The following is a 23,992-nucleotide window of genomic DNA, read 5'->3' on the forward strand; positions in this document are numbered from 1 at the left end:
CATTTTGGATGGTGCTTTTTCTGGGGAGACCGAGGACTTCAGGGGGCATCTTGTCTTTGAAGAGGTGGGTGTCTAGTTGAGTGTTTAAGGTGGGGCTCTTCCTTATACAAGACAGATACTCAGTGTTTGTTTGTTAGAGGAACATTGAGTGAAATACGAAACAGTTTTACAAGAAAGGGAGATAGCAATTTATTACACGTGGGCGTCTGGCGGATCAGGGGAAGGGACACTGAACTGGGAGTGAGACCCTTCTAAGCTGCAGTTTGCTCATCTGTCAAGTAGAGTCAACAGTGGCACCTCCTGTGAAGTTGTGGGGACAGTTTGATGAGATAGCAGTGAAGTGCGTGGCCCAGTGCCTGCGCAGAGCAAGTGCTCTCCACACGTCAGTGGTGGCCGCGCTGTCATCCTAAGCACTGCCAAGGCCAGCCGTGTGATGACTGTAGTGTTCTTGACCATGACCTTCCCCCTCGGTCACAGGAGCTCCTGCATGAGTTCCATATCCCGCTGACCGACGCTTCACGATGCTGGGCCCCTTCCCCACACGGAACGTTTAGACACAAACCCTGATTTTTCTTCATAAAACTGTTTTGAAAAATCAATGTTTAGATGTTTTTGAAAAATATTTTTTATTATACAAATAATGTCTGCTCCCTTTAGAAATCTTGGGAAACATCAACAGAAAGGAAGAAATTCTGCATAATCCTGGGTGGGTAGACACTGTTAACACTGCGGTGTGTTTATTTTGTGTGTGTGTGTGTTTTTCTTTAAAAATTGGGTTTATTTTTAAGTTGAGTTTATTCCATAAATATAGTTTTGCATCCTGATTTTCCATATAACATCACAGACATTTCCCATATTACCGCAGGCTCTTTATAAATGTCATTTTTAATGACTGCATAAATTTGCATTATGTTATTGTGCCATATCTTATCTAACCATTACTTGGTAATTGGACGTGCAGATTCTTTCTAATTATGTATTAAGTCCTCGTTCTTAAGATAACTTCCCCTTCTGGGTGTTATATTGAGATCTCTAGAGGCATTTAAATATCTTCTAGGTAGTGCTGTAAATAGATGATGATATAATAAGCTTATGGCTTAGCTTAATTGCCTTTCATTTTGGAAGAACATGTTTATGTACTTGAAGAGAACAAGGAAAAATATTTAATCTCCTGGTGTACTTGAATGATTGCTGATCAGGGCCTCAGAGGTGTCACTATGTAAATCAAGTGAGAAACAAATGCAGAGTTGGAGGCTGCTGGGAGGCAGTCCTTGTTGAGTCCCCGCGTTCTGTTCTGGAGAGGGCTACATGACAGGGCCCCTTTGATAGCTGCTGCTTGGGCGGGCCATTCATCTCTGTAGGGGTGGCACGTGACTGTTGCAGCCTTTGTAGCTGGACCATTGTGCTGCTTAGATGTGCTTGCAGAGTTAAAAAAAAAAAGCTGAGTTGATTTTTCTTGCTATGTAAGGATATCTTGCTGGGTATCATGTTTTTAGGTATCTGTGTTTTCTTCTGTACTCTCACATACCAGGGTGATTTGGGTGGGCAGTGCGTCAAAATGGAAAAAGCAGAAAGTGAGCTGGTAGGTCTAAGTACAAGCACAGTTTAGCCACTTATTACCCGAGTGACCCCAGGAAAGCTCCCGTGACCTTTCCAAGCCTCATGCTCCCCATCTGTAAAATGGGCGTGTTAGTGCCCAAGGAGGTCGCTCTGTGTGGTGGGCAGAGCCCCGGACTGGAGAAGCCGGGATGAACCCTCAGCCCTGCCCGGTAGCAGTGAGAGCTCCGGTGGAGCTAATGGCAGCGTTTCACCCAATGGGTCCATGTTCATCGAACGCCCCTGACGGAGCTCCTGGCTCTCACGCTGCGGCCCGTGTGCCCTTTCTTACCACTCCGGGGACAGGGAGGAGCCGTCACTTACTCCGCTGCCAGCCGCTTCTTAATGTGTTGCTGTTGGGTTCCTGTACCCTCTCGTTTCCTTCGAAGATGACAAATGACCACTTAACTCCCAAGTGTAGCCGTGGGTCTTTAGTTTGCATCCAAATCGGCCTTTCTATCACATCCACCCTCATTTCTCTTCTTTCCAGAAAAACTCATCGTTTGACTTCTTGAGTCTCCTTGAACCAGGGTCGTTTCTTTTCAAACTCGTTTACTAGTTCCTGCTTTTCTCGCTGCTTTTCACCTCTGTGGTTCCCAGAACATTGTCCTGGGGCTCGCTGCTTATCTTCAGTGCTGTCCGCGCCCCGTGGCCTCCCCGGTGGGGTTGGGGCCTGCACGGTCCACACGGCCTGTGTCTGGGTGGGAGGATCGCCCCCCGAGTGCTTGGGTCGGGGAGGAGCTGCATTTCTAAGAAACCAGGCCACGGCCTTTAACATGGTCTGCGTCCCTAGTAAAGATGATATTTTAGCCGCTGTCTTCTTTCGTTGTTTTGTTTTCACTTATTTAGGAAGTAGGTGGACAAGAGCGTCCTGCTTATTGGGGACCCCCTTAGAAATCTCAGCATTATAACGTTGAAAATAAGTAATGTTATTCTTATGGGAACACTCCACAGACTAACTGGCTTTCATTTCCGTAAGTGAGTGGGTTAGCATCGGCTCTGAAGTGTCCGTTGAGATCAGGCCACACCTGCACTTTTTCCTCTGTTGTCGTCTTTTCCACCCCCTTCTTCCTTAGTTTTCTTATTTCAGATTTGGAAGAAAAGCTGTCCTTCTCTACCTGTTTATAATATCACTTAATGCAAGCATGGTTGTCTCAGATTATTACTTAGAAGAAGCGAGACTAGGTAAGCGATGAAATCGTGATGTGCTGGGTTTGTCCGGTTGTCAACTCTTGAAATGAGCAAATGGCACTTATTCATTGTGTCCATTACTTTCTCTCTAGAAAAGCTGTTCATAGTGAAGCCAATGAGACACTGCACGTCCCTTTCCTTCTGGGGCAGCTGCAGCCGGCATGAGGCGTCACAGGGAGTTCGTCTCCTTCATTTCAGCAGGGTTGCCTGCAGGAGCGGAATGCCCTGTTCTAAGATCCCTAAACCACGAGTGCTCTGCGGAGCATGAGGCAGATGCGGGCATGGACATGCTGGCAGCCAGAGCCCCGGGGGAGAAGTATCATCTGTAAATTGAGGATGATTTGATTATTTAAAGAATTTTGTTCATCTTGTGATTAACGTTACTCTGTTATATTCAGAATTAATTCCGCGTGCTTGTCTGCCCTCCCGCTCCCTAAAGAATGATGCTTAGACACAGGAAACCCCTGTCTCAGCAGTTTACCCGTGAATGCCTGAGCCTGAGATCTGCGAAGTCCTTGCCTGGACACTTGGCATGGAGGCCGCAGTCTTGGTGAAGGGATTGGCCCCTCTGCAGTCCCCCCTCCCCCCCACATTTCCTTGCGTGCAGCTGCGTGATAATGATGGCAGGTACCACCTTGCTGCTGTGCTCAGAGCACTTACCTCCCGGTCACTGTGGCCAGTGCGCATCTCATTTCATCCTTAGTAACCTCTGCACGGAGCGGAAGGCCCAGAAAGGCGGACTGGCGGCCACCGCAGACGGGGAAAGACCTGGCCGTTCATTAGACCCATCTGACTGCCTTGCTGTAGGCCCCCCGCCCATGGCTGTGTCCCTCTGCCACTCTTGTCCCCAGCTCTTCCGTCTTTCCCTGTCGGCAGTGACAGAGGAAATAGAGCCAGGAGGATGGAATCCCCTTACCCACCCCCAGTTCCCTCCTTCCCTTTATTCTTCTAACTAGGGGAGTGCCAAGACCACAGGCTTGGGGCCAAACACAGGCTGTAACTTTACTGGGTCTCAGCGTTTTCGTTTGCCCAGTGGGCACAGCGATGTCCTCCCTGCTGAGTAACGGCGAGGTTTCAAGCAGGAGGGCTCCCCAGGGCGTTACGGAGGCACAGAGTTTGTGAGCAGGTGTCTGGAGGACGCTGTGGACGTAAGCGAACACTGTTTATTATCACCTGTGTCCTCTTTTCTGCCCTCCTGGTGAAAAGGATGGGGCCGGGTAGAGAACAACAGTCTCATCTCACCAAGCTCGATTTTGGCATAAAACATGTGGACTTGTGATTGTTCTCTTCAGTATCTTTATGCGGATGGATGATAAACTCCTTGGGGATGGGGCCTGGCGTTTTCCTTGGTACCTAGTAATTGTTGGGAAAATATTTCTTAAGTAATAAATATCCTGATTCTCCCGTCCCGGGGCTTGCCTGCTGACTTTCTTGGAATTTGGTAAGAATTTGTTCTGTTGGAAAATGAAATCTCCCAGAAGATAGTAACTTAATTTCCTTTTTATCCACAGGACCTTAAATAGAATGCTGCTAGTGGTTATCTGAATAAATTGCATAAAACTTCTGCTTTCTTTTTGTCTCCTGTGGTCACTGCCCCTTCATTTCTGTCAGAGGATTGGACTCACTGGACCATCAGGGATTGGGTTAAGAATTTTATTTTTGCTTACATAAATAACATAAAAACCTCCCACATTTAATTTTAAGTAACCTTCATTTTGCCTTTATTCTCTCATCAGAAAAGAAAGACGTGACTCAAAGCCTGGAGAGCTATACGTCCAAGTGTCCTGGGACGATGGAACCCATCACCCTCCCCGATGGCCTCACTCTGCCGCCAGTGCCCTTCACCAAGCTTCCCATCGTCAGGTGAGGCGGGCCCCGCCGGAGTGCAGGCAGGCGGTGCACGTCAGTCTGAGCACGCCCCTCTGGTGGCCAGTGAACATAGATCTTCAGAAGAGTGTCCGCTTGTCTCTGGCTGTGTCTTTGGTCCATTATCAGGTCAGATCTCCTCCACAGTCTGAGAGGGGTATGCACGTCATCCTCTGAGCTCCGTGTCCTCGTCCTAGGACTTAGGATGCTTTTGGACCCAGAACGCTGTTTCATGTGCTTCTGTTCTTACTAGTAAATGGGTTTTGGTGTTTGTCTGAGATTGGCTTTCATGCACAGCTGGTTTGATTTTTGTGCTGTCCCCCCAAGTTTTTGCCATTTGAAAATATAAAGAATTAGGGTAAATGTGATGTCCTTGCCTCACAATTCTGCAGCCCCCATCATCACTTTCCTGTTTTTGTCAAAGCTCGGTCTTTTTTCTCTGCACACGCACCAGGGGTATACTTCTGGAACGCATGCGTGCTGTTTCCTCCTCTAAACGTCTCTGTGTCTGGTTATATGTCCTAGTGCTGCGTAAGCATTTCTTTAGGGTTCAGAAAGGAAGGACAGGAGCTAAAGTTTATTGATGTGTCTTATTTATGCTGAGTACTAGTGAATGCCCTTTGTGTAAAATTGGACAAAAGACAAGATTTTGCTCAATAGTCTTGCATTCCAATCCTGTTTTTGCAGTTAACCGTGTGACTGTGGTTGAGCTGTTTCACTTCCCTGAGCCTCAGTTTCCTCTCCTCCAACTGGGGTTGATGACCTATATGGTGACACATTTATGAATCAAACGCAGTGTGTGGGAAAGTGCTCTGTAAGCAGAAACATCGTCGCAGATATTGGGTTGTCGGAAAAGTCATGACACATTTTTGCAACGAAAACCAGAAAAATACATTGTGACTTTTTCGACAACCCAATAAGAGTTCATGTAGAAGTTTAGGGGGGGCTCTTTCTCTATGGAGAGGTCATTTTGCTATCCCTTGTCAGCTCTGAGTTCTGTTTCCTGTGTTAAATGGAATCAACTGAACTAAGTTCCATCATGCTCTCAAGGAATGCTGAAATAAATGTAACTTTATTTTTTAAATTCATGTTATCCAAAGCCAGAGAGTCTCAGAGCTGGGCCATTGAAGAGTGGTCGTTATGTGGACTCAAACATCATTTTAGCAGGTCATTGTCTCACTTCTCAGAAAACTGAACCAGGCACAGGGCTGGTGAGCTCTGGCATGACATCTTCCAGTGTGAATTTACCCTCCTGGCTGTAGACACAATGGTGGGTTTCCTGATGAGACCAAATCACTGTCAGAAAATAGGTGTTTTACTTGGTTTCTCTGTGCCAGAGATTTTATCATTTGGAAAGTAAAGTATTGGTCATTCTTCTTAGTTTGACAAAGTTTTCAGTGCCACGACAGTTACTAATTGCCCAGATGTGGAAAGAGAAGGTACCTCTTACCTTTAGAATGATCCTAGCCTAGTAGGGGAGACAGCCAGGTGAGCTCATGGTCCTGAGACCATGCTGTGTGACAGAGCGGCTCCGTGCAGGTGTTGGGGCACACAGAGGAAGCGATGCTGGTCCAGTGTCGGCCCTGGAGGACGTACACCAGGAGTTACCTGGCTGTACCAGTCAGGGGTCGTTCTCCAGGTACCGAGAGCAGCTCGTCTCTGGGTTCGTTAGCTCTCAGTAGTCCTCAGTGCAAACTTCAGGCTTGAAGTCAGAGGAGCTGGAGTAAACCCAGCCCTCCCATTAGATGGGGCAGTGTGGTCCCAGCGTGCAGCACTGCCCTGGGCTGCATGCTGTGTCCCCCCAAATCCGTATGTTGAAGTTCTAACACCAGTGGACAGCATTTGGAGGTGGAGCCTGTGGGAGAGAATTAGGTTTCAGTGGCCATGAGGGTGGGGCCCCGTGACGGAATTGGTGCCCTTGTGAGGAGATGAAGGGGCCAGAGCGCCCTCCTTCATGTGGGGACACAGTGACATGGTGGCCATCTGGGAGCTAGGAGGAGGGCCCTCCCCGGCGCTGGCTCTCGGCCCTTGGATGTCCAGCCTCCAGAGCTGTGAGGCACCGATGTCTGTTGGTAAGCCGCCCGGTCTGTGGTGTTCTGTGCCAGCAACCAACATGGAATACCACACCCCCAAGTAATCATGTAGTCTATTCACACACCACCAGTCGTGAATTATTAAAGAAGAAATTGGAATAGTTTAGATGCCATTTATAGTAAACCAACGGGTCTTTCATTTGGGGGTGGGGTGGGCGGGAATAGCTGATTTTTAAATTTTCTTTTCTTTTTGATGAACCAACGTTGAACTCCTTCCACCTGGCAGAGAGCTCTTGAGTTAATGAGGCTATTTTAATTGATAAGGATTGAAACCCTCCAGCTAGAATGAGCTTTGAGTAGCTTTAGTGCTTTTCAAATGTAAACTTTTAAGATAATTATACTATTTGAGGAAGGATTACAGGCATTTATTAAAAAAGGGGCTTAGAGGCCATGATTCTCAGGGCAGTTTTCCTTGGTTTATGAAACAGGGCATAGTCAGCCTCCCAGATACCAGCTCGCGGCTGTGCCCGGACTGGTTCCCAACATGGGGTGCATGCGGCCAGTTTTAGTCCTAGCCCATCTGCGCAGAGCCGTCCAGTGGGGCCTTAGATGTGTTTCCGCTGTACATAAGGCCGATGGATGAACGGCCAAGGGGGAAAAGGCCAGCTGTCCTGTCCCGTGTCACCCTTGTCTCCTGGTGTGTTTTCTGTCACTTTCCTAATTAGTGTTCTGCTGTTGCTGTGCCTGGTCCCAATTAGCCAGCGCTATGCTGAGAAGTCAGATTTTAAAATGTCAACAGTTTCCACATGGAATCCCTAAAAATAGTCCTTGTCTTGGACACTTCCCTGGAATTCTGCTTTCCCGTCAACAGCTTCATAGACCAAATACACTATTATTAGTTCTGCAGTGATTCAAGCTACATGAGTTCTGTTTCCTTCGGGCAGGTTCCTGAGCGACTGTTTTTTTTTTTTTTTTATGGCCAGACTTTGGTGCTCAGTGTTGAGTTATGAATGGATGCTGTGACCGCCCGTGGCCGTGCTTGTCTGGCTGACCACGCCCTCCAAACCCTTTGCATATTTATTTGATCTGGAATTTCTGCACTTACATATTGTAGATGGTTCCCACAGAATCAGAGATGACCTCTCGTTTTTGGGTGGTGACTTTGTCATGGAGTGGAAAGCTTTTTGTGTTGTAAGAAAACGGCATCCTGTTATAGATGGGTGGCTGCCAGGGCTCAGATAGACGGTGCCTGGTCCGAGGCTTAGCAGTGGATTGCCCAGGGTTGGGACCAAGACATCATTTCTGCACTCTAGTCCAGTGCTGTCATCTTGGTACCAGGGACTTGATTTTATGCCTGTAAACAAACAAGTGCTGTTTTAAGTAGGACAGGAGGGCTTTTGTGCACCTGCTGTGTGTGAGGGGCTGAGATGGGCACCTTCCATAGTTAACTGCTTGGTCCTCAACGCACCCTGCTGAGGTCGGAAGATACCTGCCGCAGGCCGCACCCCCTTCTCTGCCTGAGTTCGGAATCTAAAGGAACGCCTGCCTCGGGAAGATGGAGAGACGGTGAGCGGCACAGCTCAGGTCTGCCTGGCTGACGTTGCCCCAGTCTCTGGCACAGCTGGGTGACCGCATGCTCCTTCATGGGGCCAGGCCCTGTTCTGTCCCTGTGGAGAGCAAGATGGCGGCAGACCCCAGGAGAAGGGCCCACTCGCTGTACACCCTAGTTCTCCCAGGGCAGAGCGAGGGACTCGAAGGACACACCTCCCCATGGGAACAGGGAGCCAGTGAAAGGAGATGCCTGAGTTTTGCAAAATATTGTCAGATCACACTGTTATCACAATAATGATGCTATTATTCTTCTGTTTCATAAGTGAAAAACCCAGGGTCCAGGGAGATGAAGTATGTGCCTGGTTGTCCTACAGTCAGGCCTGTGCACCAGCTAAGGAGGCCTCGGACCAGACCGAGGGCTAAGTGCAGGGTCCCCCTGTGGCTGGATGTGTGTGGACAGAAGACAGACCTGGGCATGACATCCTGGTCAGCCCTGCGCTCACTGTAGCCCGGTGGCAGGGCCGCAGCGTTTCCCTGGATGTTCAGGCAGGGCTCGGGTTTGCCGCGGTTCGTAATGAACTGCTTAGCTTCAAGTATCTAGCTGTGAAAGATTTGGAAGCTGAGTTTGAAATTCAGCTCTTGGGAGTTCGCTCATCCAACGTTTACTGAGAGTTATGCACTAAAGAATTGTGCTTGGTGCTGGACTGGGGACAGACTGGGCTGTGGATGCCCCATCCTTGGAAGGCTCACAGCTGAGCTGCAGCAGATAGCAAATGAAGCGATTCTGATCCTGTAAGAGAAGAGCATCCTGCAGGAATGCGTGCAAAGACAAGGGAGTCAGCAAGTGTGAAAGATGGGTTTACAGGACCGTGGCTTGTACGCACCCTCTGCTGCCCCGATTGCTGTGGTAACTGGACAGGACCGTGCGTGTGACCCTGACTCTCCAGGGCCCGACACATTCGCCGAGTGCTGCGGGAGGCTGTGAGCCGCACCAGGTGGCAGAGTCCTCCCAGCCGAGAAGGCCGTGACTGGGCTAGAGATTCTATATGGGGTGCTTTATTAGGTAGTCTGGGCTGGGGCAGGAAACGTCATCCCTGAACATTTCAGAAAAATTAACCTTCACTACAATAAGGGTTTTTGTCTCCCACAAAGTATGAGGGAAGCCGGGCAGTTTTCCAGGGCAGCTTACCTCCTGAGGTCACTCTGTGAGCCAGGCCACCTCCATCTTCTCCTTCTCACCATCTGGCCGCCAGGATGGCCGCGTGGTGAGAGCGCTGGGGGCTGGCTTTACCGTGCGCTGTCTCTGAGGGACATGCACGGCTTCCTCTCAGACCGCCTGGCCTCACCTTCCTGCAGGGAGGCTGAAGGCAGGGACAGGAGGAGCAGCAGCTCACCTCCTTGTCTTCCCCCACCGCCTTCCCCCTGTCCTTTCAGGCTCAGGCCTCCGAGTGGTCCAGAGCCCAGCTGGTCCCAAGGGAGGCCACAGGTGCTGTGGTTTAAGAGCTGGTGTCTCCCACCGTCACCAATTCCTAGCCCCGTAGCCTCTGTGTGTCAATTTCCTCACTGATAACATGGAGAGAGTAGTCCTAGCTCCCAAGCTGGGAAGGCGTTGTGATGTTTCATTGGGGTAATACATAGGAAGTGGTTGGCACAGGCCCGAACTGTGTTCAGGCTCCATAAATTAGTAAGTCTTCAATGAATGCATGCTGACTGATGTGAGCGTGAGTATTGGTGAGCAGGCATCACAGCTGGGAAGGCAGTGTAAGATGCAGGCTATGCTCATGGGGACGCAGCCACTCACTCAAGTCGCCAGAGGGAGCTAGTCCCCTCACAGGAGGTACCTGGGGTCTTGAAGAGGGGCTGCTCTTGTGTTTCTAGGGCGTGCGGGCAGGGAGGAGGGAGGCGAGAGAAGGACACTGTGCAGGGCGGCAGGTCTGCGCTATAGTGTGTGTGTGTGTGTGGGGGGGGGCGGGGGCGCGGCTTGTCTGCATTTTAGGGACCAGGCCCAAGGTGAGGGAAGGCTCAGCAGCTGCCCATGGGCACACGGGCACACAGCTGCTGGCAGCGCAGGTCAGAGGTCAGCCTGGCCCTCTGATGGCCGGCTGCTGCCTGGGCCGTAGGACCGCCCTGAGCCATCGCATGCTGCGTTCTCCAGCTTTGTCCTGCTGAATTTGAACGCTTTTCCTTCCCTCAGTTTATCTGCTGTTCGATTTATAGTTTTTCTCACTATTTATTTATGCTATTTATTGGGTGGTATTTCTGCTGCAGCCAAGCTAACAAGGCAGTTGACGTATTTTTGTTCCATTTGAACCAATAGGCGTGTGAACCTGTTGAACCTCCCCGCCAGCCTCCGGCCGCAGAAGATGAAAAGCCTGTTGGGTCAGAACGTGTCTGCCAAGAGCCCCTTCATCTACTCGCCGATCATCGCCCACAGCCGCGGGGAGGAGCGCAGCAAGAAAATTGGTACGCCGTCTGCAGGGGCTTTCCAGCCGCACTCCGCCCGCTGGCGCCCAGGCTGGTCTCCATCTCAGCCCAGCGCCTGCGCGGTGTTCGGTCTGCACGGATGTGTAGTGCTCCTGTCAGTTATGCGGGTGGCTGCCTCTGCCAGGCAGTGGCTGTCGATCTGATTTTTTTTTTTTTAAAGATTTTTTTTTTTTATTGGGGAATTGGGGGAAGGGGAACAGACAAGTTGCTGTCGTTTTGTTCTTCAGTCTAGTTGTGGAGGACTTTGCTTCACTGGCCCAAGTTGGCACCATCATTGCGCTCTTCCCGGGCGAGGCAGATCAGTCGCCGGCTTCTGGACGGCCGCTCACAGCGGCTGCTGGCCGCTCACGCTGGCTGCTGGCTACACACGGTAGCCCATGGCAACCCACTGCCACAGGGGCTGCAGCCTATGTTGTCGCCGGCGACTCACGGCAGCCCAGCTCCAGGTTGAGCTGTTGTTCAGCATCTTAGCTGTAGAGGGCAGTGTCACTGGCCCTCATATGTGGGATCCGAACCGGGGCCCTCTGGCATCCCAAGCCAGTTCTTAACGATTGCACCACTCGGCCGGCCCCAAGAGCTGATTTTTAAACATCTCCTTCATAGAAGGCGATGTGTGTGGAAGGAAGGCCTGGAAACCGGGAGGCCTCTGTTATCTGAGACTTAGGCAGACTACAGGAGGGTGCTAGATGGAGGTCAGAGTGACTTCTGAGTCATCCAGGAAGATCCAAGGTTGACACCTGCTCAGGATTAGTTGGGGGATAAGGACGTTCCATTGTTTTCTCTTTTGAACACTGGCAGCCCTCGTTTCTATCAGGCGCTCGTAGCCAGTCCTGAGACGCCTGCTGACTCAGCCGGGAAAGATGAGGCTGTGAAGCGGGTGGACTGGGAGTCCCTGATGAGCCGTTCTGTGCGCTGCGCTCCCACTGCGCCCCAGGCCCGGCCCGCTCACCTCCTCCTCCCAGCCAGCCCCAGGGCCCGTGTGTGCACCCCCGCCTCCCTCCGTGCCCTGGCTGACACCTGGCTGTGCAGTGGGCCTCACTCGTCGCCAGCCCCCTCCCTTGGTCCCCTTGCCCATCACTGCCAGGCAGGAGTCCCCGTGTCACAGTGTCACAGCGGAAGGACTGAGGGACCACGCGGGTTGATAGTGCCCGGTTCCCTCCTAGGAGTTTCAGAGAAACCCACAAAGTCTTTGCTCTCTGCTTTGGAAACAGTGCTTTCTTCTCATTCTGCTTTTTAAATTTCTACTGTTAATTCCTATACCCCAAGTGCAGGGAGAAAGCACCCTCACCTCACGTAAGTGCCCCGTTGCACTCACGCCCCTGCCCACACCCAGCAGCTCGGACCTCGGGCTCTGCCTCGGGGCTGTCCGCCCTTGGCCCCCCTTTCATTCTCACCTCCTGCCTTTCTCTCTCTGACTCCCCAGACCCAGCCGCACGCTGCTTTCTGTGTTTTGAACGTAACAGTCCTGTTCTGGGGTCAGCTTTGTGCTTGCTGTGCCTCTGCCTGGGGCTCATCCCCCTGCCTCTAGAGTCTCCGCCCGGCTAGCTGCAGGGTCTCTGCCTGTGCGGCCAGCCCTGCCTTTTTATTTTTTCCTCTCCAATCTTAAGAAATTGTAGAGGGTACTTTCATGAAAATAATACTTTGTATTTGTTGCAGAGGCCTTAACCATTACCCAGTGGTTCTCATAACTGCATGATGCTTCAGGCATCACATTCCCAATGTGATGAAGGCTGAACGAACCTGAGTTACCTGCCCTCGGACAGAGAGCTAGTACGTGGCAGAGCTCAGGCTGCAGCCCAGGCTCAAGGACTCCAAGCTCAGGGGTTGTTTCCCTTTGTAACGAGGCTCCTATGACAGCTCGTCTGGGCAGAGGAGAGATTTGGGGGTGATGCAGTGTTCTTTCTGATGTAGAATGGAAGCTTCAGCCAAAGTGCATGTTACTTGTTGAGTACCCATGGGTAGGGAAATGTGATTTATACGCTGTGGCTTCTAATATCTTTTTGGCAGTGTACTCATCAGCAAGGATCTGCCTGGAGGTTTGAAGAATCATGTATCTTTAACCCAAAGTTCCAATCTCCATAAATGAGTCTCCGTGTGTAACTGGAGTTATCGTTACAGCAGAGGGTATAAGAGAAGAAGCCCCGAGGGCCGTTTCTGAGACTGGTTTCCACTCTAACTTGGAATAACGTGCCAGTCGTTCTGCCTGCACGTTGCTGGTGGTGTCACCATCCAGGTTAAGCTCTGTGCACAGGTGACGCAGCACGCGTCCTGAGCTTGGGCGCAGTGGGTGCAGGGCTCTGCGTGATTAGTGGTGGGACTTCGAGCATCGCCAAGCTCAGTGCTGAGGTCACAGCTGCCCCAAGACAGGCTGGAGCTGTCAGACTCCTGGGCTACAGCAGGTGTCACCTCCTAACCGTGCCATCTCGGACAGCAGCTGTGCCGGCTGTAGAGTAGGGACGAGAGAAGCTACTTTGGAGGCCTCTTCCGAGGGGCAAGTGAGAGAATGTTCCTGAAGTACTTGGAGCAGTCTAGGCTGGGTGCTGGGGGTGCAGCAGGGACTCAGGTCTGTGCAGTGTAGGGGAAAGAGACCAGTGTGCCGCCATGCGCAACTGGAAGGCGCCGTTAACCCCGGGTGACCAGACGCCGAGTGTGGAGCAGTGCAGAGCAGGAGGGCTTGCATGGAACCCGTGTATGATGACTCCGTGGCTGTTCGTCCTGCTGTCTCTGGGGCAAAGTATCGAGGAAGGGCCTCCACCGTGTGCCTTGACAGCTCAGGGCTGGAAAGCAGTTGCCTCCTCCTTTCAGACAGAACAGCTATGCATGTAATCAGTGATTTATCTTGGTAGACCAGGACCATCTAAATCTAAGTGATTCCTTTCAGGACTCCAGGCAAATGGTTTTTGTAAATGATGTTTTTTGACCGTGACAGAGAAAACACACAGTTCCTCAGCCACCAGGCTTAGCAATGTGTTAAAATGAATGACAGTTTCATCCTCTGTGGGGAAGGGGCTGAGGCGCTTCCGACGCCATCAGTGATTGGCTCAGAGAGGCCGCTGAAGGGCGGGTGTGAGCAGGTGCCGGAGGGTGACTGTGAGCCGCCCCGTGAAGGTTCTCCCAGCTGAGGGGCTGGCGGGGTAGGGAGAGGTGAGGGAGGGGACCTGAGTTCCTGGAGCCAGGACGGGTGGAGCAGCCGAGTGAGAAGAGCACAGGTCTGGAGGAGCCTGTCTCAGTGTCTGAGGGAGCCTGGTGCCCAGGGTTTGGGAAAACGGTGTCTTTATGAAAGCTGAGGACTCGAGTGAGTACCTCTTAGTGTCCACTCTAGAAAAAGCCCTTTTAACCACCAGCAGTGTCCGTACCTCTTTGAGCTCAGACACCTGGGCTGGAAGCCCCGTGCACTGGCTCTGTGATTCCTGGGCATTGCTTACTCTGTTCGGACCTTGAGTACCTGCCTTGTGACAGTGGGGATGCTAATAACTATCTCACCAGGTGATTATGAGAGCAATGCGATAAGATAACCAGTGTGAAAGTGCCTCAGACCCAGCTGTGCCCCACATGTTAAATGAATCTGAAGTCCTGATTTGCCTCAGGGAGCGTCTTAAAGGGAGGAGGGGCCGTGGAAATGCCGTGGGTGCTGTGTCAGTTTAGTTGTGTCTTGCTTTGCGTCAAATTACCACAAACTTAGTGGCTTAAAATAAGGCAAATTAATTCCCTTGCTGTTTCCGTGGTCAGGAGTCCAGTGCATGTTATTTGAGCCCTCTGCTCAGGTCTCACAGGCTAAAATCCAGGGGTCAGCTGGGGCTGTGTCCCCGCCTGGAGGCTGGATGGGGGATGATCTGTTTCCAGCTCCCTCAGGGGGCTCCACTCATTTCCTTGGGGTTGTGTAACTGACACTCCTGTTCTCTCTCTTTTTTTTTTTTTTTTTAGCTGAGCCATCCTGCCACCTGTTGGCAGCTCAGCGGCTGCTTAGCTCGGGCCAGGACTGACAGCCCTGTTCTCTTGCTGGCTCTCAGGCCCTCGAGGCTGCTCTTGGGTTCTTGCCACATGGCTTCCTCCATAGGCCCTTCCGCTTTGCACCTTTTCCTTCAGGAAGGGTTTGGTCCCTTTCTGGGGCTCACCTGATTAGACTAGGCCCACCCAGGATACGCTCTCTTTTGATGAACTCGGAGTTGACTGACTGGAGACTTTCTTCACATCTGCGGACTCCCTTTACCTTTGTTACATAACAGAGCCTTATCCTCATTCACACTCGGGGAGAGGCTCACTCAGGGCATCCCCACGGGAGCGGGGGCTTTGGGGCCATCTCAGAATTCTGCCTCCTATAGGTGTTGGACTGCAGCTGACTTGGGCGTGGTCAGGGACAAAAGCCACAGTCTTCTCTCGGGAGAGGAGGGGAATCAAGCTCTATGCCACTTAACTTGGCCACAGCACCACCTTCCTAAGTGCCAGGCTCCGGCCAGTGACGTACAACTCTGCACCGAGAATGGTGTTGCCTGGAGTGATTTTGGCCACATGAAGCCGCATTTGGTCTGCTGGCCAAACCAGCCTGCTGAAGATGCCAAGACATGTCTGTCACAGAGCATCCAAGTGGCAGTGTAGACTTGCTGTTTCAGAGAAAGCGAGCGGGAAAACTAGCTTTGAATTGTGTGTCTCAAGATGACATTCATGTCCATTGCTTCACTGGAAAAATAAAACTGCCGGGGGGGTGCTCAGAAACTGTGAAACATGCGAAATGCCAGCTAACACGTGGACTCCTGTGTGTGTGTGTGTGTGTGTTTCCAGATTTCCAGTGGGTCCAGGGGGATGTGTGTGAAGTTCAGCTGATGGTGTATAACCCAATGCCGTTTGAACTGCGCGTTGAAAACATGGTGAGTATCGCCAGCCGTTTGACCCTTTAGGGCCAAGCACCAACTCACTGTTAAAGTATGTTTTTTCCTCAGCACTTGAGGCACACATCCTATGCTGTATGTCTGCTTTTGTATTTGTTTCGCCTCAGAGTCTAAGCTTTTGGTGAATGAAGACCACGTTTTATCATTCCGTGCTCTTAATGCGTGGCCCTCAGTAGATGTTTGAATCGACGAACAAAGACGCCTCTGACTTGGACACAAGCCGAGCTTAGTTGACTGGTCATAAGATCTGAAATAACCATGTTAAAGTTCATGTGACACTGACGCAGGTTGCTTTGTTGCAACGAGGTGACAAGGTGATCAAGGCTCGAGGGCGGGAGGAGCGGGCTCCGCAGAGTGTGAGGGTGGGCTGCAGTGCAGGAGGCTTGTCTCGGCTTCGAAGCCCGCTGCTCTGGCTGTGTTTTGTGCAGGGCGTTAAAGGCTCTCCCTATAGAGGTGTCCGCTGGAACTGCTCACCTGATTCCCTGAGCGAAGGGGTTTGGTCCTGGCTCTCCAAGCTAATTCTAACGTTCGCAGAGCAGAGCTGCCACCCCCGTCTCATCTCTCGAGTCCCTGCTTTGTAACTTCAGTGATGCGCCAAGTAAGCATTTTCCTTTAGCGCTTCACGACTCATGTTCAGGGTCCGAGGTGGGCTCTGTGTGCAGGTGTCTTGCTGAGTGCCCCTGCCACGTGTCAGGCCTCAGGCAAGACTGGCCCCTGCCTCGACTGTGGTCATTGCTGTGGGATGAGGGTGCCTGAGCACCCGTGTGCAGAGTTAGCGAGAGATGATGGACGGCTGGGCTGAGGGTACAAGGGTGAGTCAGTTTGCCGGGCAGACGGGGAGTTACTTATGGTGATGGTCAGGCCTCCAGCATGCAGCATAGCATTCTAAAGACTGGTTGAGTTCTTAGAAACTCACTCAGCTGTACGTTAAGCTGACAGACCTGGTGGCTCAGAGAACGGGTCTCAGAAGGTGAGGGTTTGCCTCCTCCCCATCGGCCTTCAGGCTGGGCCCTGGGGCAGGCCTTTCCGTGACTTCTGTCTCTTGGCCTGAGCAGGGAATGACGGCTGTTTAGACTCCTCCCCAAAGTGGTGGAAGTGTCATATGCCTGCTGCTCTTTCTTATGTGTTTCTTGCCTTAAAAAGTAGCTTTCATCTTTATTGGGTTTAAACATAGAATAATATGTGCTTTTTGTCAAAAATTAGGAAGAACAAGAAATAAAATAAAAATTACCACTAGGAGATAGCCCACAAATCGTTCATGGTCAGGATTTTAAAAATTAAGTTATGAACTATTTCAAACATATGACATGTACCAGGAATAACAAACACTCACATATCCACCAAACACATTTAGAAAATGTTAACAGTTGGCCATGTTTACTTTAGCTATTTTAAAAACAAATTAAATGCCAATATATTTTGCCTAGAGACAATAGCCATCTAATTGGTTTCTGTTTCCGCTCCTGCCCACGACGTCTGTTCTATACACAGTCACATCGTTTCACGCTTTTGCTCACTGGGCACAGGTGTGCTCGTTGCTGCTGCAGTGTCTTTGCTTCTGGGTGCTTTCTGTAGGTAGAGTTAGGAAAAGTGTGCATAGCCACGGAGACCTGCACTGCCTTACGTACCTCTGCGCATACACCTGCGTTCGGACGTGTAGACGCGTGCCCTGTGCACAGTACAAAGACAGGTTTTATAAATCCTGACTTTACGCTGTCACCCCCAGTTCTAATCCGTCTCCATAGGGTTCCTTCTTGCCTTCCTCCGTTCCATAGCCGGGTCCTTTCTTCCAGTGTGAGAACTTGGGCTCACAGCATCAACACGTTCTCATCTGCCCAGTCCGGTAATTACATCTAAAACAGCTTGACCATAGCACTACAGAAAACGAACCCACTAGAAGGCCGTCTTTAATTTATCTCAACCATGTTCTGTGGATTTCCCTGGGGGGAAATCTTATATATCGTTCATTAGATTTATTCTAAGCTAGTTGATTTTTAAAAAATCTCTTGTTAATGGTATTTTTTACATTTTATTTTCTAATTGTTTATTGCTAGATTACAGAAATACCTTTGCCTTTTTTTTTATGATGATTTTGTCACTTTGCTAAATGCACTTGTTAGTTTAAGTTTCATTGTAGATTCCATGAGGTTTTCTATGTTCACAGTTCTGTTTTTTTTGTGTGAATAATTGTGTGCCTTTTATTTCTTTTTCTTGCCTTATTGCACTGGGTAGCACCTCTGTTACAATGTTGAGAAGTCCTGAGTGCTGAAGTTGTTTCCAGAGGCCAGGGGATCTGTCTTGTTTACTGTTAAGTGTGATGCCTGCTACATATTGCAATGGATTGATGAGTCACAGATACACTGGAGAGATGTTATGGATGATATATTTCCACATTTCATGGTTTTTCTTTTTGTTTACATTCCCATTTGGTAAAATAGCAAAACAAAACAAACATAAAAAATACAGCAGTGGGGGCTGTTCTCAGGATGGACAGGTTCAGGCACCCACAGTGCTTTCCGCCAATGTTGTCTTGTGCTCATCGCACTTTTAGCTTTTCTCCACAGTTCTCTGTGGATTTTTACAAAAGCCATTTCCTCCTGGCAGCCCTGGAGCTCTCCTGTTGGGGCCGTACCACGGCTAATTGGGAACTGACCGTAACGTCGGGGTCTGGGCTGTGCTGACGCGTGCCGCCTGTGCCTTGCTCTAGGGGCTCCTCACGAGTGGAGTAGAGTTCGAGTCCCTCCCTGCAGCGCTGTCCCTTCCAGCTGAATCTGGTCTTTACCCGGTGACACTTGTTGGGGTCCCCCAGACGACTGGAACGATCACCGTGAACGGTAAGGGGGATTTCTTTCTGATCCAGGTCGGGTAGGACGGTTGAGGTCTTGTCCTGCCTCACTGAGGCCTGTCACTGGTCACCCGGCATTCTGGTCCTAACCATTGAGAATTGTTTAATTTTGTCACACAGTGAATGATGTTTATAACAACCCGCTCAAAATTTCAAAAGCCATTTTAAAGCTTTGCTTAAACAGTTTCAACTGCTTACCTAACCAGTGGAGTCTTTTTTTGGCGTGGAAAATTTGTAAATCTTAAATTACTGCACTGTCCACATGTAGCAGATTGGCCATATCACGTAGCAATGATAATAACAATAATTGGCCCTTGAACTTTCATCTTTCAACAGAAGATTTTGAATCATTTTTCAATATTTAATTCACATCACGCCCTGGAAAGGAATACTACCTCTCATTCCCACTTTAGAGCTGGATGGATTTGGAAAGCCACTTGGTAAAGGGATGCAGTATAGTAGGTGGCCCCGAGATTTCTAGTTTACAAAGATTCCCCCGTGCACATTCCGTCTGGACGCAGGCAACCTTGTGAAGTGGGAAAGCAGGTGCTGTTACCAGCTCCACGTCCTGTAGGGGGACACCGAGGACCGCGGGCTTGAGTGTGGGAGCTGGGGGTGAGACCAGCAGGCGATGGGGCCCGAAGTCAACTCAGGCTTTTGGAGAGGGACGCGCCCCTCCTCATGCCTGGGCGTGAGACCCGTCGCTGCTCCCGGCGGAGTGAAGCTTTTCCTCTTGCTCCCAGGTTACCATACCACGGTGTTTGGCGTCTTCAGTGACTGTTTGCTGGACAACCTCCCGGGAGTGAAGACCAGCGGCTCCACGGTTGAAGTCATCCCTGCTCTGCCCAGACTGCAGATTGGCACATCTCTGCCCAGGTAGGCGCACAGTGCAGGTGTCTCCTTTCTGACGAGCAGTGGCACTTCAGGGTATTCTTTAGCATACATTTTTTTAATGGCACCAAGAACCTGAGTTAATCTGTGATGCTTATGACCAGCATATGGGTGACGGCTTCCTTCCAGAAAACCAGTAGGCTTTATGCTTTGCTTACAGAGAATTGGGACAGAGAGTAAGTGTTTCTTACCAAGATCAGAACGAAGTGTGAAATTAGCCTTTGGAATCATAATTTTTGTGAAAAACCATGAAGGTTTTAGGGAATTTAAGAAAAACTTTTATCTTTTAAAAAAATAGTTTTTGTTGTTAAAAAAAATTTTTTTTAGCTGAGCCATCCTGCCACCTGTTGGCAGCTCAGCGACAGCTCAGCTCGAGCCGGGAATCGAACCGGCTACCCTGTTGCTTAGAGCTCACACTCTTGAGCGAGCTCTTAACCAACTGAGCCACTCGGCCGGCCCCAAAATAGTCGTTTTTAGCATAGGAAAGGACAAAGAATAAAGGGACATAAGTGTCAGGAGTCCCAGAGGCAAAACTGCTGTTAATGCTTAGCGGAGTTTCCTTCCCTGCCAGTGTTTAGCCGTCCTTTAAAAAAAAAAAATGTTTGAATAGCTGAGATTGTACTACGTTATAGGTAGTGTCATAGATTACTTATTGCTTAACCATGTAACACAAGCCAAATAAATTTTATTTTAATGGCTTCAGAAAGTACATCATAAGGTATCACAAAATTGCATCTCCCTGCATTTCCTTGCTATTAGAATTTGGGATCATCTCAATGTTTGCTCTTCTGACTGATACTTAATGTTTATCCTTCTGGCTGTTTTTATAAAACGTTACCTTGGTATTTTCTGAAACGCCTTAAAAGCTCCTTCACATACTTAGTGAGCCCTTCCCTCCCAGTTGCCAGGCGCCGTGCTAGGCCTAGGGCTGTGAAAAGGAACACACGAGCCCTGGTCCTTGCCCAGGAAGGTACAGTCACGTGGGAGAGATTGGCAGGGGGTGGAACTGCTGTCAGGACCCCGACGGGCTGTGGGAGACCACGGGCTCAGGGCAGATTCCTTCCGGGAGGTGACGTCAAGTGTGATGTGAGAGGTGACGGGGGAGGAATCAGGCTTGTGAAATGGGCAGGCGGGAGATTTTCTAACAAAGGGAGCAGCCTGTGAGACTCCCTAGAGGTGGGAGGAAGCGTTGTGTGATTGAGGAATAAGATGAAATGCAGAAAAAGATGAACTCAAAAGGATCAGAGAACTAACTGTGAGAGCCAAAAGTATAAACCTTTCAGAATAAAACAGGAGAAAAATTTTGTGATCTTGGGTTAGGCAAAGAGTTCTTTGATATGACCTCCAAAGCAGGATCTTCTCTGAGAGCGTGGGAGCAGAGGCCCCAGGAGGGTACGACCAGCTCGGTGAGCCTGACGTGCTGAGATGTCGGCTCTTCCCTTGGACAGCACGGCTGTGAGGGCAGCACTGCCTGGAACATTCTCTTCTGTCCTCTGGACCAAATGGTGTGAGGATATGAAGCTCTCTGTGGGGCATGGAAACAGGGCTGGGGTCTGCCCTTGGTCCTCTGTGCCGTGACCAGGAGCAGAGCTAGGAAGAGCTGGTCAGCAGCGAGGCACCTGCGGACGTGCTCATGGTGTGGCCGGAGCCTACTCTGTCCGTCTCACAGCCCATTTCTGATTCAATTAGGTGTATTATGTTGGCTCACATTTAGACGAATGTGGCTTCCTGTGGAAGTCCCTCAGGTGAAGAAGGGAGGTAAACCCTCCTGATCCCAGGAAAAAATGTTGACCCTTCCCCTCCCAGAGACCACCCCGTTTTCTTTTGTGGCCAAACATCCCCAGAGCACCATGTAAGCATTTTAACTGCACCTGCCCCACACACCTCTCCAGATTTTGTCTTCACTGGACTACCAGAGGCCTTTGCCCCATGGTCGCCAGTGACCTGCCGGGGAGTCGGTGTGCTGCCTGTGGGCTGGTTAGGAGATGCCCAGGGCCAGTAGCATCCTAGATTCAGGGACAGTCAGGAGAACCCACAGACAAGGGCTGTGGTGTGGGAGCCTCAGGATAGTGTCAGCTGAGCTTCGGGGCTCAGGCAGCGTGAGGCCACACCTGGCCCGTGAGGAGGAGCCGGCCCTATGGACACCCTCCAACCCCATGGCACCACCAGCCGGCTGCCCGGTGTCACATCAGGCTTCGCAGGCATGGCTTGTCATTCTTACCTGTGACGTGGAGCCTGCTGTGTACACTCTTCATTTCTCTCTTGTTCCGGTTCTCATGTTATCGGTCGGGATGGTTCACCTCGGTTTTCTCCTTAAACCTATGAATTTTCCCAAGGGAATTCTGAGCATGAGACTTTTTATGTTTCTGAGAGGGCAACACGCTCACAGCTTATTTGAATTAATTCATTGTTTCATTTTTTTCCCCTCACCATAATTCCAATAAGTAAGTAATTGTATGCTTCACACACACGAGAAACTAAGTCTGAGTGAGAGCAGTCACGTTTGTGACACGTTAGGAACCCAGGACTCATTTGCGTGGAGAGAGCACTCACACGGGGTGGCTTGCTCTTCTGCTCTTGGGAGCTGGGAACTGACCCCACGTTCAAAGCCAAGGTCCCCGAATCCCTATTTCTGACACGCCCAAGTGTGGTGATGGGAGTAATTCTAAAATGCCATTGGTTTTCTTCTTTCTTTTAAAATCTGTTATTGTCCCTCTTATTTTAGATCTGCACATTCCCTGCAACCTTCCTCTGGTGATGAAATATCGACGAACGTGTCAGTCCAGCTTTACAATGGAGAAACTCAGCAGCTTGTCATCAAATTGGAAAATATTGGACTGGAGCCACTCGAGAAACTGGAAGTCACCTCAAAAATTCTCACCACCAAAGGTAGGGGCTTGACGCAGGCTCGACCCCAGCAGTGTTTGTCTTCTTCATTGGCAGAGGGGACACTTTACAGGACCCGTGTGCTCAGACTCCATGAGCTTCTTCTGCCTTTGCTTTGGTGGCGTCGTGAGGCTGGCGTAGGGATGACGCGTGGGGAACACACGCAGGGAGAGAGTGGGGCAGAGCACGCGCCTTCCCCCCAGGCTCTCTCCACCTGTGGGCCCCTGGGAAGAGGATTCTTGAGGGAGTGAATGAAGAGCAGCGTTGCAGCTTGGGACCCCCCACAGCCCGTGCAGTCGGTGTTTCCTAAGTGGGGTCAGACTCAGAGCCTGGGCGGCCCGCTGACAGGCAGGCGCTGTTTCCTGTCCCCAGGCACACGTAGCTTCCTGGGGCCAGAAGATGGTGTAGAAATGTGGCTTCACCATCTGCCAGCTATTGGTCCTTTTTTTGGGCCTGTTTCCTCCTGGGTAAATGGTGGGGGTAAGTACTTACCATGTACATTGTTCCTAGAATTCAGCGAGGGAACATATGGCAGAATTCCTGGAGTAATAGAGGTTAGTGAACGCAGGAGACGGAGGCTCTGGTACCCCTCAAACGGAGCGAGGCGTGGCCGTTTGCAGAACAGCGCTTCCCAGCGAGTACTTAGAGCTGTCATTCTTTTTCATTCCCATCCCAAGCTGTAGTACGTTTGCATGTGGGATTAAATTAGTGGAAATAAAGCATCTGCTTCCCAAATATACAGAGGGAATAATTCCTGTCACTTATATCCTACAGCGCCCAAAGCTGTCAGTATTAATAATTGATCCAATGTATATGTGTATGGGGAGCTGGGAAGAGGTCTCCAGCTGGGAGTGTGAGTGGGAGTTCCGTGTGCGAGGCGGAGGGCAGCAGAGATGTGGAGGACTCTGTCATGGGCGCCGAGCAACACCTCTTGCTGTTTTAGCAGTAGCTTTATTTCAGCCTACTTGGTTTAGCTTCTGTAAGGGTGGCTTAAGTATCTGCTCCATGCAACTTTTCACATGGAATTAAATGTCCCCTTCTCCGGGCTCCATGTGATTTTCTTTGTGCTCCTGTTAGAGTTATTTCATATCTCAGTAGTAATAATAGCTTTTACTTTGTAGGGCCAGGTGAGTGGGACTTCAGGTAACTTTTTCCCGTGAAATAATCAACACATCTAAGTGGTCTTTGTGGGGGTGGGGGCGTGGCCTGTGTCTTTCACTGCTGCGTCCCCAGTGCCTGAGAACTAAGACCAGCGCTTGGCACACAGTAGGCGCTCAGTAGGACAGCACGAGTCCCGCCGTGGAGGGTTGTCAGGAGGCTGGCGCGTCACTGCAGAGCACGGCAGCTCCTGGGGCCACCCCAGCACTAACGTGGCCAGCTCACGCTTGCTTTACGATCGCGGAGTGTTCGTGGTGCAGCCCCCTCGGCCGTGCGGGAGGCCTGCCTGCGCCCCCCCACTCCTCCGCCCTCCGACCCCCAGTCTTTTCTTTCTCCCGTTCCTGACACCTGGAAGCACCAGGGGCCTGGCAGGGCCTCACAGGTTTCTGGGCACATCCTCACTCCCCCCTAAATGAACCCCCTTTTCTTCATGAAAAGAAGAGTTTCTTGTGTTGTTTTTAATCCATCCTCCTTGCTTTCCTGCCTTGTTTTCCTCCCTAGCCTTCCAAACTCCTTTTTAGAATCCTTCTGCATTTAAGTGTTCAGTAAGGATCAGTGATATGTGTTTTTTTTTTTTTTTTTTTTTTTTTTTTTTTTTTTTTTTT

At 50.4% G+C, this 23,992-nt stretch overlaps 1 protein-coding gene across 1 annotated transcript in view; it reads left to right on the forward strand.

Annotated features, from left to right (window-relative positions):
- The window catches only part of TRAPPC9 (trafficking protein particle complex subunit 9), a gene marked incomplete at its 3' end in the record, with an annotated part of 267,332 nt that overhangs the window by 68,919 nt on the left and 174,421 nt on the right, over positions 1-23,992 (forward strand). Inside the window, exons 10-15 of the mRNA XM_019657776.1 lie at positions 4,524-4,650; positions 10,555-10,700; positions 15,501-15,586; positions 18,315-18,441; positions 19,196-19,328; positions 22,069-22,232. Of these exons, the coding sequence (XP_019513321.1) occupies positions 4,524-4,650; positions 10,555-10,700; positions 15,501-15,586; positions 18,315-18,441; positions 19,196-19,328; positions 22,069-22,232 (783 nt within the window). The remainder of the gene's footprint in view (positions 1-4,523; positions 4,651-10,554; positions 10,701-15,500; positions 15,587-18,314; positions 18,442-19,195; positions 19,329-22,068; positions 22,233-23,992) is intronic.

This window comes from Hipposideros armiger, unplaced genomic scaffold, assembly GCF_001890085.2.
Source record: "Hipposideros armiger isolate ML-2016 unplaced genomic scaffold, ASM189008v1 scaffold_280, whole genome shotgun sequence".
NCBI lineage: Eukaryota > Metazoa > Chordata > Mammalia > Chiroptera > Hipposideridae > Hipposideros > Hipposideros armiger.